We start from the raw sequence: 20,014 nt of genomic DNA, 5'->3' as shown, positions 1-20,014 counted from the left end.
CTTTAATTCGGCATGAATTAAAAAAAAACACAAACTTGATTTACTGTGATATTGTGAGATTTGTTTGTGGTTATGTAAATTAGCCATTCAACAGAAGTCCGCTAACATTAAAGTGACTGTGACGTGCAGTGTCTGTGTTGACAGACGCAGAAAATACGTCAGGGTTTTGTTTAAGTTGTTAATATGTCATAGTCTGTCGCTACTTTTGAAGGTAAAAAAATACTTGTAGTTTGCTGGCTGTTAGTTCCGCCATTTGTTTTGTTTGCTGTTTGTGCCGCAGGTCAGGGCTAAGAGGAGGGCACAAGAAGGACAAGATACTGTAGGCCTACTGACTTTGCAATACACATGCCTGTTTAGTTCAATCAGGCATGTGATTGGGGGGGTAGGAGTTTTATAAGTTTTACACTTCTTCCTACTCCTTTTCGAACATTGCTGATTTGTTTCTTTTTCTCTCTTTTTATCTTTTGTTTTAATCAATGTTCGAAATAAACTTTTCATTCATTCATTCAATTCTGGTGCACTTTTTTTAAGCCCTTTTATCCACTTTTCTCCCCCATTATATGACCTCTCTCGTTAAAAAGACTAAAATAATAACTTTCCTCAGTGTGGTCTTTCTTATGATTTTAAGTATATGACATTATGCATAATAGAAAAGAGAACAGCAGATGACTGACATGACAGACTCCGCACGCAGATTCACCTCGAATCACGGAAGCGCCTTCATCACTCGGATTACCAGCCAATCACGAAGCACGTTCATCACTCGAATTACCAGCCAATCACAAGGCGCCTTCACCAGCCGGCTCATTAATATTTATGAGATTCCCGGATCTATCCTACGAAAAAAAATCGCCTCCCGGAAGCAAATTTTGCACACTGCCTTCATTTTGTCTTCAGTTAAACTGAAGAATTCCCAAACAGCGGAGGTCTTCGGCATCTTGTCTTGTGTTTATGCAACAAAGTGAAGCATGACGTCAGAGTCGGCAACCACTCAGTCATTCGGTGGTAACAAACACGAATGCATGAACCGAGATGAGCCGAAGGCGAAGGGAAGAGACGAGCTCCGAATACTCCTATTTTCATCTGGGGGGGGAAGGGGGGAATCACATAGACATATGTGTATATGTCATAGACGTGTATATGTGATCACAAGATGGAATGAGCCGATGTGGGCCGAAAGCAGAGGGAGTATTCATTCCGCCTGGTAACGTCTAGGGGTGGGGGTCGAATATTTGGATACCAAAATAAAATCTGGATACCGCCGTAACGAACAAATATTCGGATATTCGGGTCCAGCCCTAGACAGCATGTAGATTAAATTGTTATATGCCGATCGGCGTTGGTTTGCCTGTCCGTCTGTTTGTCTGTGCGCAACGTTGCTTAAAACTGGAAAACTAGTTTTGGACGAAAGTTTCAGGTAAAGTCAGAAATGACACAAGGACCACCTTGCAATAGGTCCATCATTTCCACCGCATGGACAATATTCGCAGCATTGTCCGTTACGATGGCTGGTTCTTTGTCAGCTCCCATTCTCTAATTGCGTCACACAAAAGGTCACATAAATTACTCGTGGTGTGGTTGGTTTCAACAGCGCTAGTCTGTGGGACGTGCCACATTAGATTCCACTCATTGTTGATGTAGTTAGCAATAATGGTTAAGTATAATTCCGTTGCTCTGGATGTCCAACAGTCACAGGTTAGGGTGACTCTCTCTGCTGATTTAAGTGATGATGCAATGTCATTTTGACATCTGCCTACATGTTTGGAATTGTAACTTCACTGACCTGTTTGCATGTGGGTATGACGTAGCGTGGCTCCAGTGTCTTCATAAGGCAGCGGAAACTGTCGTTTTCGACTGCGCAGTGTGGTTGAATGCTCTTGCAGATGTATGTAGTGACAGCCTTTGTATTTTCTGGGCTTGCGGAGTCGAGTCAAGTCAAGTCAAGTCACATTTATTTATATAGCACATTTCATACGACAAGCGCAGACTCAATGTGCTTAAGAACAAATAATTAAATAACAATAAAGGGTAGCAATAAAACAAACAGTTTTACAAGGTATTAAGATATAATATTAAAAGAAAAATAAAAACAATAATAATAATATTAATTCCATAATAAAATGCTATCACCCAGCCAATCATTTTGAACCTTAGTCAAAGGCTTGTGCAAAAAGATACGTTTTTAGTCTGCTTTTAAAAGAAGACACTGTTGTAGCAGACCTTAGTTCTTGAGGTAGAGAATTCCAGAGAGTGGGACCGTAGTGACTGAAAGCACCATGAGCAGATTTTGAATTAATTCTTGGTATGATAAGAAGACTTTTACTGGATGATCTAAGGGATCTGTCCGGTATGTATTCAGTGAGCATGTCAACGTAGGAAGGAGCTAAACCATTCATAGATTTATAAACAATAAGAAGTATTTTAAAATCGATTCTCTGTTTCACTGGAAACCAGTGAAGAGAGGATAGAACAGGAGTGATGTGTTCATACCTCTTAGTTTTGGTTAAAATTCTGGCCGCAACATTCTGAATAAGCGGAGAGTTTGCTGGTAACTTTAAATGCCTTGTCAAGCTGCATTTATTTCGGGGCATTTGAGTTTCTGAGTGGTGCCTTGTTCACTGGTTTCGAAGATTGTTTCCGCAGTACTTCACCTCCACGCTGCAAATCTTGCATACGGCTTTGCTCTTCTCTAGTTTATTGCGTCTTTGTGGTTTTTAAATCCAAAATATTTCCACACATCTGCCTTCAAGTTTTTTGTTGGTGCCTTCAGTGCCATGATGTTTTGTGCCGCTATGGACGCGACTCGCGTGAAATCTCGTGTCACGCAAGAAGTCACATGACACTATGGGGGGAAAAAGGCATATTAAATAGATCGATTCAAGGGTTTTATGAATCAATATCATTAAATAGATTGAAAGGTTTTATGAATCGATATCGGGCTATTAAAAGGAGAATCGATTCAAAATCGATTAATCGATTTTTTTTTCAAAAAAAAAAACAGCCCTAATTCATATACAGAAAAGCTCCATAATAGAACACAGACAAAAGTGTTGCAGCAACAAGCTGCTTTTTTACACTAAAGAAAAACACAACTTGTTTCAAAAAATAAAAAAACAAGTGTTAGCCTCAGCTTCTTTACAAGATTTTTCACATGTGGCTTGAAAGTAAGGGAGTCATCAATCCAGACACCCAGGTATTTATACACTTGGACCAACTCTATTTCATTTCCCTCTAGTGTGGACACTGAGGGAATCATTTGTGGACACTTCCTAGAGTTTGAGAACAAGATCAGCTTGGTTTTGTCTGCATTGAGAACAAGTTTCAGGTGAAGTAATGAGTGCTGGACAACAAAAGCTTTCTGCAGGGATTCAACAGCCTGAACAAGAGTTGATCCACAGCAGTAAATGACTGTCATCAGCATAAAAGTGCAAATTAGCATCTGACCCATCAATACCCAGATCATTTATATAAATAATGAATACCCCCTTGTGCACAGTATTCAGAGCATAGACATCATATTTAATGCACTGAGTCTTATTACTGAGGTAGTTTGCAAACCAAGCAACTACGTGCTCAAAGTCCCGAATGAAGACGTCTAAATTTTAAAACATCATGGTCAACAGTGTCCAAAGCTTTGGACAGATCAATAAAAAATGATGCACAGTGCTGTTTCTTGTCGAGAGCAACAATAATGTCATTTATCACTTTCATTGCAGCTGTGATGGTGCTGTGTTTTTTTTCTGCAGCCTGATTGATATTTTGATAAAACAGCATTGAGCCTCAAGAATTTTGACCAGCACTGATAGATTAGATATTGGTTGATAATTAGTTAAAACCGCTGGGTTACCCCGTTTTAATGAGGGAAGAACAAAAACTGATTTCCAAACTGAGGGAATTTCATTTTTTCCACTATGAGGTTAAAAAGAACTGTAATCAGCACTGCTACAAAATCAGCTGCCAGTTTAAAAAAATAAGCATCAGTTAAATCAGGTCCAGAAAGTTTTCTGTGGTCTAAAGCTTTAAGGGCTTTATGGACTTCCTGAATGGAAAAAGATACAAAAGTAAAAGGCTCACCAGTGTACATTGGGAGGTCTGTGCAGGGTTTCACAGATACAGCTCCCACTGACTCAAAGAGCCAGAAATGTTCATTAAAACAATTTAGTACCTCCATTCTGTCATAGACAGGAACAGAATCCTTTAAAACATAAGTAGGTAGAGCCTGACAGCTTTTGCTCACAGAAAGAGATTTAATAACCTTCCAGAATTTCTGGGGATTATTTAGGTTCTCAGTGGTGACTGGACCACTGTGCCGGAGCACTGCTTTCACAAAAGAAGAAAGACGGCGGGTCAGTGCAACAAGCAACGCACGGTGTGCCCCCATCACAACCAAGGAGTCGAAATGCAAGTGCAGCCTCAAGTACCAGCATAGTCAAAGATGGAGGTGCAGTGGGAGTCGGTGATGGTGCCAGCTTAGATGCTGGTGCTGAAGAAGACTCCTCGCTGATGTCATCAGGGACCAAGGTGGAACGAGAGGAGTAGTTTTCTGAGGGGGAACGCAGGAGGGTGAGGCAGATGAGTGGAGCGAGCAGTGGGTCAGAACCAACCGGCTATCACCCTTCATCTCAGAATCAAACCCAACCACAGACTGGACAAGCATCAAATAATATGTTCGCCAGTCTAGCCTTTTTTAACCCTTGCCTCAGGTTAAATTTGGTCCAGCTCTCCATTTAAAGGGTTAGATTCTATCTGCCTATTAGTATTTCACCAAACAGGTTTCAGCAGAATAAATTAAGCTGGAATCGAGAGACACTCGCCCAGGTTCTAACTGCCTTGCATCCGAATGTCTCACCCCTCTTATCTGATAAATACTATCCCACCAAGCAGCCTTTCTAAGTAGTAGAATTGATCTATCATTCACATTCGTTATCGGACAGCTTCTCTCTAAGGACTTGCATGCACTTGGTGCTATTCCTGGGTTCGTCTTAGAGGTTTGGAAAGAACTAACCTCAGGGGTAATGTTTAAACACTCTCACTTTGGACTAAGTAACCTTTAAGAACCATTAGATTGAATGCACACAATCAACTTAACTTTTTACCACTATGCAGATTTTCAGTGACTTATAATAATTTCATTAGGCTTCTCTTTAAATGCAATAGAGCGTTTTATTAAGCAAGTTTAGCAAGAGCACAGCATCAATTCATGATTAAACAATTAATTATTTCTGATTAAAAAATGAGACTAAAATAACTAAATTGAGCGTACCTGACAATCTTCTCTAATTATTAAATTTAGGAGAGAGAGCGAACAGCGTGGCCACTACCGTATCACTCAGTCTTGACTTGCGTCTGGGAAAAGCTCACAGTTGTCCAGAGGACTCGGTACGATGTCTTCTTTGGGGACGAAAGGATCTTATCCCTCGGCAGGGGGGAGCGGAGGAGTCCTGTGAGCCAATCGTGGTCTGGCAGTTATCTCTGGAATTGGCTGGAACGTTAGTGCTTACGCCCCAGCTGTCTTCTCTGTGGTATGGTGGTGATGGAAAAACCCTCGTCTGTTCAGGCTGTAGTGGGTCACTGGGTCTCCCAGCCCCGAGGAGGGGAACAGCCCGGTGCTGTTGCCTCCTTTGCCTCTTCGGGTGTAGTCGGTTCTCCCCTCTATTGGTTTCTTCTGGATAACTGCAGAACCTCTTAGGACTCTCCGTTTGGCAGAGTGTGGTCTTCACTTGTTGAACAAAGTCAGAAAATGACTTTGCTTCCAACGATGTCCTCAGCGATCTCTGGAGCCTAAGTCCCGCGTAGTCTTCCCGTCTCTCGGGCAAAAGAGGAAGGTGAAGATTCTTCAGAACTCCGGCCAAGTTCCCTTTGCAGCTCTTCTTTAGCAGCTCCGGCGAACATCTCCCGTATAATGTCTCTGCTCTCCCATTCTTATACTCTCTCCAGACACACAAAACTGGCTTGGTACGCCCTCTGACACCGTCTAACTTATGCAATCAACTTGTCATCACATACAGCAGTAATACAGAAGTCATGTTGTTACAGCAAATACACAGTGTCCACATTCTGTTTAACACACACACATTTCAGCCAGCCCTCTTGAGTTTTTCCCAAACTTCCCTTTTTCTGAGGAGGCTGCAATGTCATTGTGGCTGCCGAGTCATGGTGACTGTTGTTTACTGCACTTCTGCTTCTCAAGGCCTGGACACACAAGCCTATGAGGCCTGTATGCACACACAGAGCCTAAACAAGGATTACTTCACACAGAATCACTTTTTAAATCATTCTTCTCAATCTGAACATAATAAATCATCCGAATCATTACTTTAATCAAATCAACACTTCAAAAATGTATATATATTTCAGCAAGCATAATCATAATGTTTCTTCTTAAGATCTTTATTCGTCTACTTCAAAACCTTTGTTGCCTTAGGGCCATAATGAGCCTGAGTCCTCTCTGAGACCTCAACATCTGCATCTTACTTGACAGATAAAACAGTCCCATCAGAGTCATCATCAAAACAACAGGTTGTCTCTGATACAAAAGCATGTGAAACTTACCGCTCTACCACTGACTGGTCTGTTTTCAGAAAAATAAGAAATAAATGCTCTTCTTTATTTAAGAAAACGAAGTCAGAATACTACCAGCAATAATGTATGGCTACAAATCTAATAGCATTTTACTAAGTGTCTCAAGCACTGGTTCATTGGCAATAAATAAAACATGATTACTGACAATCCTGGGGGGTATTCCACAAAGCTGGCTTAGGTCTAAGCCTGGCTTATTGTGGTCAGCTTCGCTAACTTTAGTGAGAGTTTAGTTCCACCAACAAGGCTTAGGGCTAGCCTGGCTCAGCCAGAGCGACAAGCCTGGTCCGGGGCAGGCTAACAGTCAAGCTTACTTTAGATCCATGTCAGAGAAGGTTCTGACGAGCTTCAGAAAGACGCCTGTGAACCGCATGTTACACATTAAATTCATCTTGATCTGTAATCCATGATGTTCTTGTTCGGTGACATACATTGAGACCTTTTTAAATTTTCTTCTTTAAATAACGCTGGAATAACCGTGAATCAAACTATATCATATTACACTACACATTTTGTCACAGTGCGCAACTGTGGATCAGTGGTTAAAGCGTAGTTAAGTAGATCAAATGTGGTTTCACTTTTCATTGCGCCATGGGTTCGAATCCACCAGCGGTAAAAACTTGGAAATATCTGATTTTCTTTCTTCTTTCACCCTCAAAGTGCAGTCAACACGTAACAGGAATAGGCACAGATTGTCTTAAAATAAGCAGGACACAACAGCCACAGTTTTCCATAAAGAATACCTTCCTTTTACCAGCGGTCCAATCTGATCATGATGATAATCCAAAGGTGATGCCAAATGATGAGAGAACTATTTTGTGTACAAGCTCATTTGTGTCTTCTCCCTTATTTAAATGTAGGGCACAGTAGCACTATCATCTCTAATAAAAATGACATCTCCTCTAGAGGCCTACATGTTTTTTTTTTCTGCTTTTTCATTCAAAGTTTGAGTGTTTGATGAAACATCTCCACATGAAGTTGCCCCTTTTTCCCAAAGTATTCCTACTTTGGTTTTAGGTGTTACCTGCTGCTTTATTCATCTATGGTGGATATATATTTGTCAAATCAAGAACATGAATTAGGCCTACCAGAGTAAAAAGTGAAAACCACCATCACATTATACAAAACCAGGCTATGTTGTAGCCTCTTTCTCTCATGTATATATATATGTTTATACACACATAAAAAATGGGTTTGGAAAAGCTTTATTTCATCAAGATTGATCTCCTCTGGGCCACAGTAGTGTGACAAACTTCAGGGTGAGGAAAAAAAGTCATCAACCACTGCAGTTGTGGGTTATCCCTAATCGGTGTCAAAAACTTGCCCTCTGAAAATTAAATTTTCAGACGTGTGCGTGTGTACGCTCAGACTAAGTGCTTCATTAAAAAGAAAATAAACACGCATTTAAACGGTCGGCTATGCTTTGCCAGGCAGCATCTCGAGCTTTATTTATCGCAACCGTGTTGCCTTTTCTTGTGATAATCTCCCTGTAGTCCTCGTACAACTCCGTGAGAAGTTTCTGCTCCGCCAAAGAGAAAGTCTCCGCTCTGTTTTTGGACATAATATCATCATTTCGACGATCGACACGTCGGGGCTTTTTATCTCCCCCGGACGCGCGCTCAGCCTGGCTTGGATCAGCGTCTCTGAAAAACAGCTGAGCCTCGTTTGTGGAACTACTTGCAGCTGAGATTAAAGTTGCCGCTTGTTCAAGCCACGCTTACCAGCGTAAGCCCAGCCTGTTTTAGCCAGCTTCGTGGAATACCCCCCTGGCCTTGTAAAGTTAGGACACATCTTGTGCCAGTTCAAACAAAGCTTTAGGCATATGATGCTACCATTTACCAAGCTTCACTGTCGTTAGCCAATATTAGCAATACAGGAGCACAGATGTGGCTGTGAAATTGCCTCTCTGAAGTTTTCTAAGGGGGAACGCTATTTATAAGCAATGAACACATCGAGACCCAAAGAGGAAGAATCCACTCAGATGGGGTGCCTGAAGTTCTGGCCGGCAAAACGGGCCTTGGCGCCGAGTTCCTCCTCAATCCTGAGAAGCTGGTTGTACTTGGCTAGACGCTCAGATCGGCAAGGTGCACCTGTCTTGATCTGTCCACTCCAGAGGCCGACTACAAGGTCGGCGATGAAGGTGTTCTCAGCCTTTCCAAGCATATGCCTGTTTCCTTGCTGAATATGCGTTCCGCCCCGTACGAACCAAGTCAGGTTATACTCATGAATAATATCTGCCAGTTCTGGGGAGAACCAGGGGTTTTCTCGCTCTTTCACCCTGTACCTCCTTAATGGAGCATGTTTATTTACAATTTGCATGTAACTGTTCCTAAAAAATGTCCAAGCCAACTCTACATCAGGGATAAGTCCCATTTTCCGGGATTTATCCAATCAATATTGGATAAATCGTGATGAAAGGTTTGTTCATTAAAGTATTTAAGATTCCTCTTATAAATAATACGAGGTTTAGATTTAGGCACTTTTGTGCTTCTAATAGTAGCTACAACACAATGGTCACTTAAGTCATTGCAGAAGAGATGAAAATTTATGAGGAACTTTCGTCAAAATCAAATCCATCAAGGTGGCTTTCTCAGGGCTTTTAAGGTTTGGCCAGGTGGGTAAATTGAACTGGGTAAGAGTAATAGAATCACGGAAAGATTTAAAATCATCAGAAACTGATTTAAGTCAGTCCCAGTTCAGGTCACCAGCTAAAACAAGTCCACTACAATTTAGTGTGGATAAAAGATGCTTTAAAGATAGTAATGTATCCTTGGAGGCAGATGGAGGCCTGTAGCATCCAACCACAGTTATACAAAGGCCTTTAACAATTTCCACATTCAGTGCCAAAAATTCCAGTTGTTTGGAAATGGACTCAGATAGAATTAATGAGGCTTCAAATCTTGATTTAACATAAATAGCAACACCACTTAGGCCTGTCGGTCCAATAAACATTGTATCTGTTACGGCCACCAGTATTGGTGTGCCGTCCGTTTTGAGGGGGTGTTTTGTTGGGGCCTTTGTGTGGGAGAAATGTTTGTGTGTGGGTTCAGCTGTGGCTTGTTGCAGAGCCTTTTGGAGCCCCAGCTGCTAGCCGTTTTCAGCTGACGACGAAGCTGATGACGACCTGCACTTTCGTCTGGTTCTCCCCGCCCTCCGGCTGTCCTGATTGGGCCACCCTCCAGCTCCTCCTCCTTCAATCAACCAGAGGCAGCCAGGCACCACACCTGCCGACTATAAAGACCCACCGATCAGTCTGTGTGGCTGGTACTTCGACCAGTCCACCCTGGTGCTCTCCTTGTGTATTGTGGCTTTGTATCACTGTTCTGTGTGGTCTTTCGGTCTGGAAGCACTTGTGGTTGTGCCCAGACAACTCCAACCTTTCTGTTGGCGGCTTTTGTTTAGTGTGGAGGCCTATGTGTCAGTGGAGACTGAGGCTCCACTTTTGTAGTCGGCCAATTACGTGTAGAAGCCACTTTGTATACTGAGCTTTCGTGAACTGTGCTCATTATGTACATCTATTTAGAGGCACCAGTTTTGTTTAGTTTGTTTGTACACCTTTTGTATTAGTTTTTGTTTCTGGTGGTGGGTGTTGCTTCTGCAGTTCGGTTTGGCTAGGGAGTTTAGTTGTTTTCTTTGTGTTTAGCTCAGTTTCGAACTCTGTTAGCCTTTATGTTTTATTCCGTTCTTTGTTTTGGCAACACCCACCCGTTTTGTGTTTTATTGTCACTCTTCCGTTCCTTTTACTACTAAGCAATAAATCCCTTCGTAACAGTATCCATTAATGTTAATGTCTTTATCGATAAGCCAAGTTTCAGAAATTACAACAATATCTGCATCTGTTGACTTAATCCAAATCTTAACCATTTCCACCTTAGATATCAAGCTGTGCACATTAAGATGAACTATTTTAAGACCAGACAAGGATTTAAAATCAGATGGTGTCTGGATACCCTGCAACTCCAGACCAGGGTTAGGTTGCACATTACCAGATAACAGTAATAATAGGACAATTGGCACTCTCTGCCTTGTAACATTACAAAATGATTCAGACATTGGATATGTTGAAACCATACAAGATCTATCACAGGATGTGACATAATTATACAAATCCAGAAGGCTTTGAAGTTGAGGTAAGTCTCCAGGTAGGCCAATCCATCTGTGCCAGATGGATTGGTGGTTGCATAGGTTGTAAAGCAGTGATGGCACTGGTGCATCCATGAGCAATGTCCCACAGGTTGAACACATTGTTGGATGTACTCACCCAGGAGCAGCAGTGATGACTGAGCAGCCTTGGCGGAGTACTGTGCTCTTGGAGCGCTTTTCCTGATATTTATTCAGTGAAAACATGTTTTTGGAGTAATTTTTCCTTGACATGCTGCACAAAGGAAATAAATGAACTCAGAAATTATTTGCAGTGTTTGATGGCAAAGATCTAAATTACATCAACATCTAAACCATTCTCTTTATGCTTTAAAGTTCTTGTCTGATTTGCTGAAATTACCTGAGGTCTGTTGTGAAAAATTGCTAAACTTGTCGTATTATCTTATCAAAAATACAAAATAATTTGCAGGGCTGTTTGTAAATTTAATATAATATAGAACAGAGACAAAACTTTGCCGGTGTAACAGGCCAGATTAACCTCCCGGCCAAAGTATACCCTGGCACCAAGAATGACAGCTTATTTTCTGACATGAGCATATTGCAAACAAATTTGCAAGTTTACACCTTAAGGTATGGTTTCCGCTGTCTCAGTCACACTTCTACAGTGCTAAGGTTGACTGAGGAGCTTGACTGAAGGAGGTTGACTGAAAGTCCAAATCTGTCAGTTCTCACATTACTATAAGCACTAAATGTTTGTTTCACTAAAAACAAACGGACATGTAAGAAACTGATTACTAGCCGATGATCAATATCTAAATAACTTATAACCTAGAAGCTTAGAATTGATTTTACTTTGACAGAATTGGAAAAACATTGCATGTAAACAGAAGGAATTTATTTCTGACTGTGAAATCACTTTTTTACACGAGGGCAACTGTTGTGTGTGGACACTGATCAGCATCTCTTTGTTTCTCCGTCAGACCGGGATAGTTTCTTACCTGTCGTTCCCACTCCACCTGCTGGGACCAGTGAGTTATACGAGATAGTGTTTTTATTTTCCTTTAGAGATTTTAATTGCTTAAAATTATTTTCATGTGGCTGTGGTTCTGATCTGATACTCCTGAGTGATCATCCCTACTTAACTCTCGTGCTGATTTGAACCTTCTGTATCTTTTTCCTCCTGCAGACAATCCACTGGCTGTTGAGCTGAACACCCTCATACAGAATCAACTGTAAGTCGCTCCCTCTGAATGCTTTTTGATTGATTGTATCAGAACCCCAAATTAACAGAAAGGCCAGCACGGTGTAACTGTGACTAATATTTATTTACTTTTAAGTTCTGGTACTTTGTAAAGTTTTAGCCACTGCAGCTGAAACACGTGAAACATTTAAAAGGCTTATAAATATGTTCTTGTTACACTGTGTCTCAAAAGTTCGTTTGCCCCCATTTTTTTTCTCCTGACCAAAACTGGAATTACAATACCTTTTCTGGAATGTTGTTGGTATATTAATATTGTGCATTAACAGTGGTACCTTGAAACACGCTGTGCAGCTCTGAGAAGCCTGAAGCAGACATAGCCACCCAAACCATACTAATGGGCATTGGGTTTCACTTGCTCAGAAGATAGTACTTTTTCTCCATCATCTGTATAGATACAGTCGTTTTGGCTGTTGGGTGTTGGAAATAAGTAGAGAGAGCATTCATCAGAGAAAATCCCGTCTTTTCGAGTCAGAGTTATGCAACTTCTTTGTGAAAGCCAGTCTCTTCTCCTTTTGCAGTTTGGTGAGTATTTCTTTGGGTTTGTTACCTCTTGTAAGCGTTCAGCCCCAATATTTCTGTTAAATATCAATTCACAGTGCTCTTAGAAACATTTTCTCCAAGATTTTTCAGCCTCTAAGTCGCCAGCATGACTGGTCTCTTTTACCCTTGGCCTTTCTCATCAGTTCCTTGGCTCTTCCTGAGCGAGGCAAGTTTTTGAAGGATCCTCCTTTATTGTACCTTTGAAATCACTTCTGCATCCAGTGCATGCAAAAAGTCCATGAGCCAGACCAGCTATTGGTACCATCTCAGGTGACCAATCAAAGTGGTACTAAAATGTACATTGGGTTAATATACAGCCATGGCCATGTACCATGTGAAGTACCATGACGCATGTGAATCTTAGAAAATACCACAAAATACTGAAGTGTTTGGGTGATAATACACAACTCCTGAGAACTATATTAAGTTTCATATTTAAAAAAACATCAAAAGAGTTTGGTGTGATTTTGTTATTCTTACCAAATTCGGTTGTGAAAGTACTGCATTTTTTTTGTTATTTTCTTCTCATATATGTTTTGGGAACAAAGTTGTTCCAATTGTTGGAATTTATTGATAATATTATATCCCTTGTTGATTTGTTGACTAATTAAACTGGTGCTGTCAAAAAATATTAGTTATCTTCTGTAATAGACATCAAAACAGACATAAGTCATGTTGTGTCCAAACTTATGGCCATGGCTGTGGAAAGGATGTGATAGCCTTTCCACAGTGGCAGCTTTATCACTTATTTGTGAAACTGTCACATTTACCATAACCGTGGTATTGCACAATCCATTTAACCCTATAAGGTCATAGCTGCAAAATTACAACATTTTTTTAAGGCTGTCCAGCTGTACCTATTTCTTACTGAATGTAGAAAAACACTACATATGCCAGCACCCCACACTCTGAACTGTACAAATGCAACATTTTTGGCAGGAAAATATTAATACTGGAACAGACCCCGCATTCCAATTTCAAGCAACATATTTTCCACTGACCCCTTAGCTCTCTCTTTAGGAACAGTTTCAACAATTTTCCAAGTAAAAAAAACACCTGTAGTGTTTTTTTCTTAATTCTCAAGATGCTTAGTGATACTAAGATAACTGAAATTATTTTTTATAAAGTATAATACAATTGAAGATAAAATTTTTATCCACCCTATGAAATATTTTTGTTCAAAAAAATTCTCAAATGCTGTTAAATGAAGAATTTTTTAACACAGCTTTTTCAAACATCCAAGTTTTATTTTTGACTTATTGTACACTTATTGTCACACATTTGTGACTCTTTGTACACAGAAACAAAATAATTTCACAAAAACCAAAAACTTCCAAGGTCAAAATTATCAATCGTCAAACCAAAAACCACAGTTGTGCAATCATGTGCTTTAATGTAATGCTCAAAGCTTGTAATCAATCAATTAATCAAATTAAAACCGGGGGTTGTCCTTTACTTTACACACAATATGAAAACTTCATTAAGGATTTGAGCTGGAGAAAGCATCATACCAAACCAAATAAATCAGTTTAGACTTGAGAAAAAAAATTGTTGATGCTTACAAAGCAGTCGCTTGTAGGTCTACAACATTATCACAGCGTTTCCATGTGTCAAGAAAGTGGAGTGAGAAGTCTCATCCAGAACTTCAAAGAGAGACACATAGTACAGAACCAGTCTGGCAGATTGAAGGCAGAGCCAAAGACTCTGGAAAGAAAACTTGAGAGATGTGTCTAAAGATGCCTGAACAACCACCAGAACACTTGTTAATGATTTAACGAAGTCAGGAGCTGTAGCGTCATAGAAGACACAGCAATGGACTGAGCCCTAACCCTCCACTTCTTACAGAAGAGAGACCTTCAAGCCAGACTGAAGTCTGCTGAGGACAACCTGGAGAAATTTTCTGAAAACTGGAAATGTGTCTTTCAGTCACATGAGACCAAACTAGAGCTCTTTGGCTGTAGAGACGCTGCTTATGTTTGGAGAAACAAAGGAGAGGCGTAGAACCCAAAGAACACCGTCTCCCAGTGGCGGCTGGTGAAAAAAATCTTGGTGGGGCTGGTGTGCCAACAGATTTCCCTGCCTAATCTAGCATAAGCATTCAAATGAACAGTCGGAAAATGACGACAGGTCCACAATAATAATTTAATTTCAGTTTCCAGTTTCACAGCAGTAACAATTTACAGACATATTAGACGTTATGCTATCAATGTGGGTTGAGTTATTTTTGAAGAGAGAATGAAAGAGAACATTTCCTATAAAAATGTAATAAAGAATTGAGAACCAACCAACCAACCAACAACTACATTATTATTACATACTGCCCATTGAATGTAAAATAAACTTAAAAGACACTCTGTCTCTGCTCCTGTGTGTGTCTGCTCCTGTGTGTCTCTGTTCCTGTGTGTCTATTTTTCTGTGTGCATGTGTTTGTCTCTCTCTAGGTTTTATTAATACAAGAATCTTCTCCCTCCTCTTTTCCTCCCGATGTAGGACGGAGTCTGGGAGTCGCATTACAAAAAAAACTATCGCTGCCTCCTCAAGTAGCTCGAGCGATCATAAACGTTCACGCTTTTTACGTAGCAGTTGGGGCGATATTTCCAGCGCCCCATCGGCGTTAAATTTGGCGACGCCGATAGGCCAATTATCAGTAATTTTCCCCGAGCAACCATAACCTGATTGGCTATTTAGCTGCAGGTCAGGGGCACTTTGCCGAGTGCCCCTTGGGAGAATGACATACTGTAGTTCGGAGGAAATTCGGTTGTCGGTTGGTGTTAATGTTGTTTAAATGATTTAAAATACATGTAGGCACACACATACTATTAAGTAAAACTGAAGCTGATTAAAAAAAATAAAAAATAATAATTTTTTATTAAAAAATTTAAAAAAAAAATCCCCTCCACAGCTGGTGGGGCGGAGCCCCAGCGCCCCCTATGGGCCAGCCGCCACTGCCGTCTCCACAGTTACACATGGTGGTGGCAGTATCATGCATGCTGTTTGGATGCTTCAGTGTGTGTGGAACTGGGAATCTTGTCAAGGTTGAAGGAATCATGGAAAAAGAAGGATATATTAAGATTTTGAAAGAAAACCTCGAGCAGCCAGCCGCTAAACTGGGTCTGGGTCATCGCTTTGTCTTCCACGTATGTTTTGGGTTGACAACAACCCAAACATACGTCGCTCCTGGTGAAACCCTACCTCCAGAAGACTAACGTGAATGTTACTGACTGACCTGCACAAAGCCCTGAAAATCTTTGAGGCCAACTGAAGACCACCAATCCATGCCAGAAGACCATCAAATAAGAGGGAGCTTGAGAGGAAAGAAGATGAATGTAGTTTGTGCCACAAACTACAATAAACGACTCGAAGCTGCCATCCAGCAAAAAGGAAACGCAACTATTCGCATCGAGGGGGCTAATAGTTTTGTTGTTTTTATTTGTTAAACAATTTTGTGTCTGTGTGCAAAGTAAAATAATGTAAGCAACCAAAATAAAACTGGGATGTTTGGAAAAACTGTGTTAAAAATTGCTTGATCTGTTTAACAGCACTTGCCAAATTTTTGAAAAAATAAAATGTAAATTTCATGGGGGGGGGTGCTGATAATTTTGTTTTCAACTGTACATGTGATTTTCAGGGATTTTTTTTCAATGATGCAAAAATGGGCTTAAATGAGTGCTACTTATTTACACAGAAGGCCCCATCACTGGTTCATGAGTAAATTTATCAATTGTGCCATCTATGGCATATATTGCCATACTGTGTCCATACTGTAAATATATAGGTTATGGGGTTAAGGTTAAAGGTTTACCCCATTAATTTTGCATAGGATTAACAGTATATAAAAAGGTACTGTACATCAAAGTATGGTGCTTGTTTGTGCTTCACAGAAGAAAAAAAAAACTGCTGCCTTCAGTTTCATATATAAACTGCTGAAATGTCTAAGTATGTGTAAGTTGTTTTTTCCTGTTCCAATTAAGGTTAATTAAATCAGTTAAAGCTGCTGTCCGGAGTTTGAATCGCAGCGTCTCCCAGAACACTGTTGGTCCCACCCTCCCTCCCTCTGATTTCGCCCCTTTATTTGTGCACGCGCGCAGTACATGAGAGAAGTGCCCGGAGTGCTGCAGCATCTCGCCTGTTTTGCTGTTTTCCCCTCTTCTACATTTAGTACATTTAGTAAATAATAAAGGAATTACGTTAGAATGCTGTATTGAGTCTAACTTGTCCTAATACCAAAATAACATGAATCTGCTAGGACGAACTAGTAAAGTTTCAATATGTGATTACACTCGTGTATCCCTCTCAATGACGTTGTTTATCAAACTTAGTGCATTTACGCGTGTATATGTGTTACATTGTTTATTTATTTCTATCTAGAGTTCAGAATTGCATGACTCCTCTGACGAAGAGTATATCCCAGACGCCCCAACATCTTCCTCCAGAGGTCGGGCATCTAAACGAAGCCGTCAGGCGGGCTATGGAGGGCCGTGGTCGGGGAGCGAGGCGAGCACCCCGACCACGGCATCTAAACGAAGCCGTCAGCCGGGCTATGGAGGGCCGTGGTCGGGGAGCGACGCGAGCACCCCGAGCCAAAAAACGTCCTGCAGTCTCTTGGCCTGACAAGCCGTGGGATTGGTAACTTTTCTGGAAGTTGCTGAGCCCTGATGCTCTCTCCTCCACAAGCAAAACAAATGTGCGCGCGGTTGCGTAGTGCGTAGCTCGCCCATCTCTGCATGGGCTTGCTTGCTGTGCGCGTAACCGTTGATTGACAGCATGACAAAGCTGAAGCTCGAACTTGATTGGTCGGCAGCAACCGGCGCTTTTTGGAATAACATGGGGGTCTATGAGAGGAAGGCGGAGCTCAGGAATAAATTTTCATATCGCGTTATACTAACTTTATATTATAGTATCGAACTAGACTAACACATTTAAGCTTTGTTAAAAAATGATACATAAATTGAAAACAAACGGAAACTCCGGACAGCAGCTTTAACGATGGTAATTGTTAACTGATTTTCTCGGATTAATTTTGAATGAACTTGAATGATTGCCTTTATTTTATATGATACTGGTACATGTAAGAAATGGCACCCATCTCTGTTATACGTTTTTGTGTCATCATGACCACGCACCATTCTTGGAAAATTACTTTTAAATTTGGAATAAGTGCCCACACAGTGCAACGGGACAGAATTGATTAAAAATGTAATTAGTTGAATTTTCAAGTGCTTTTGCAGTTTTACTTCTAAGTAGTGGAAATAGTCTTTGCAACTGTGTTTTTGACATGTGATCTATGCTGGTAGCAGTCTGTTATAATTGGGTTAAATTTTGAACTTTATGGTGCCAAACCATAATTTCGGCTGTTTTGACCCCATTTAGTTTATTTTTGTATGTTTAAATGGAAATCGTAGTAATTGCATTTATGATTTTTGGTGAGTGTGATGAATCACACTCACCAAAAATCACAAGATATGGTTAGTCCTGTTTTTAACTTCAATAGAATTTAACTTTGAATCTGTTTGTCAAAATTTCACTATTCTATAGTTCCATCCTGCTTACAGAAAACCTTGTTACCATAGCAACTCAAGTTTGTTATAGTATTGTTCTGTGCTGTAAAGTTATTAATACAGATGATGATGTGTAGCATGTGGCATTTCTTACTTTTTTGTAATCAGGAAAAATCCTACCATCCCGTTGCACTATCAATGCAACGGGATGGTAGGATTTTGGCTCAGACCCCGCACCTTTCATTGTTGGCCATGTCCATTAAATGAGTAACAACAGATACAGCTGTGAGTCTATAAGGACCATCATATCAAAATGCAAACTAGAGACATATAGCAAGTTTAAAATACCAAAAAGAACTGGTCACCTCAAATTTGGTTAAGTGTAATTAATTTTGGTCAAGCAACAGATTTATATGCAGTTGGACCAGACAGACACCCAAACAGTACCTGATTGACCAGGTGTAACCCATTTTGGTGACAAGCAATCAAACACGTTGTCCAGTGGGGAGCATAAACTTTTGGGACATGGTGTACTGTACTCACTTGGTCTTCAAGACTCATTTCCACCACCTGCTGTTCCAAGGTGGAACTCCACTAAAGAGAAGGATGTGTGATGCTGTCATGCTTCTCCCATTTGTATCACTGCTCTCCACATTGAGCGTGAACTCTGTCCGCTCTTTACTTTTCTCCAACGACAGCTATTGTTAAGTCCAATCTTATGATATTGAGAGATATGGAGCCCACAGTATTTATTTATTATTTTCTTTTTCAATTTAACATCTGTAATCCACTCTGTGTGCAAGTGACAAGAGATCAACTATTGGTTCTGTCTTCTGTGGGGCTTCTGTAGGTGCTACTGTTTTTAGACTACATTAATAAAAATGTCATTAAATTGAGAAATGTGTTTAATGGCAGCCTGCTGCTGCTATACCTGTGATAAACAGTTTCACTTTTTAAACAGGAAAATACTTTAACTGATAAATCTTAATTGTAATTGATTTAATTTTTTTTTGTCTACTGACTACAATTGCCTTATCTTTTCAGCATTCACTGGATGTGTCTTAATACCATTTCTTTTCTCCTCTTAGGGCTGATCCTGTGCAACATTATTAGCACCATTTGCCCCAAAAATGTCAGAACTGTAAGTGTAACTAATCTTCTAACTTTATGAAATGGTTCCAGCCTCTGACACACATTAAAATATGTCCTGAGCTTCTTGCTATCTTCTGGTTGCAGGGTGTCCTGGCAGAACTGTGGACGTTCTGAAACAGACCTGCCTGCAGTCATCATGTGTATTCCAAACACATCCTCGTTAGTATGCAGCATTTATTAACGGGATGCTTTCCGTTGCTTCACTTCTGAGAGGTTGATTTCTCAACTGTGGGATTTTCTTGAACACTGCTTATTTTGTCTGAAAATACTGTACTTTTATTCCAAGTGTTCATAAGAGGGACTTGAGAAATAAACAGAAAATTTCACTTCCTTAACTGCTGTGGCCAAGTTATAGAAACACTAAAACGGCAATTTCCTGCTGAATTATTGCTCAGACTGCAAATTTAAAATCTAACTTTCCAGAGTAATTATGTGGATTCTAATTAATAACATAACAAAAAAACATTGTCCAAAAGGAGATTGCTGCTCTGCCATTTGTCTGAAGTTTAAAAGCAAAGTCACGTAGGAACCTGTTATTTTAGATTTTAAATTGTTGATGGTGATTGAGTCGACAAGGACATTGAGAAGGAAGAAAAACTGCTTATTTTCTCTTGGAGTTTAAGCGGTGTTGAGATTCACACCAGAATTTTTTTTTCTACATTTTAAAAATATTGTTCCTTTTTGGTGATTGTCAACTATTTTTAGATCACTTTAAAACTTGGAAGATACTTTTTCCATAATTAAGAAATCCAAACTTTGTAAATGCAAATGAAGCTTAAAAGTATTTTTTTCTCTCTATTCTGGCACCAGTGTGCTTCTACACCAGTATGTACTGTGTTCACCTTCTCAGAAATGCAAATAAAATTTGAATCTTTTACACTTA

At 40.2% G+C, this 20,014-nt stretch overlaps 1 protein-coding gene across 5 annotated transcripts in view; it reads left to right on the top strand.

Moving 5' to 3' along the window:
• zgc:112980 (uncharacterized protein LOC503706 homolog) overlaps positions 1-20,014 on the top strand; it is a 48,542-nt gene extending 28,528 nt beyond the window's left edge. For 2 of the 5 annotated variants that reach the window (XR_007940933.1, XR_007940931.1), the window contains one exon: positions 11,661-11,696. Coding sequence is in view for 2 of the 5 variants with exons in the window: in XM_051945640.1 (XP_051801600.1) it covers positions 11,661-11,708; positions 11,867-11,912; positions 19,068-19,092 (119 nt within the window). In the remaining 3 variants the exon portion in view is untranslated. Of the gene's footprint in view, positions 1-11,660; positions 11,709-11,866; positions 11,913-19,067; positions 19,121-19,215 lie in introns of those variants that run through there. The other 3 variants (XM_051945640.1, XM_051945641.1, XR_007940932.1) reach the window with 3 other exon arrangements.

The sequence above is a fragment of the Acanthochromis polyacanthus genome, chromosome 3, assembly GCF_021347895.1.
Source record: "Acanthochromis polyacanthus isolate Apoly-LR-REF ecotype Palm Island chromosome 3, KAUST_Apoly_ChrSc, whole genome shotgun sequence".
NCBI lineage: Eukaryota > Metazoa > Chordata > Actinopteri > Pomacentridae > Acanthochromis > Acanthochromis polyacanthus.
This window is presented reverse-complemented; position numbering and strand designations above follow the sequence as displayed.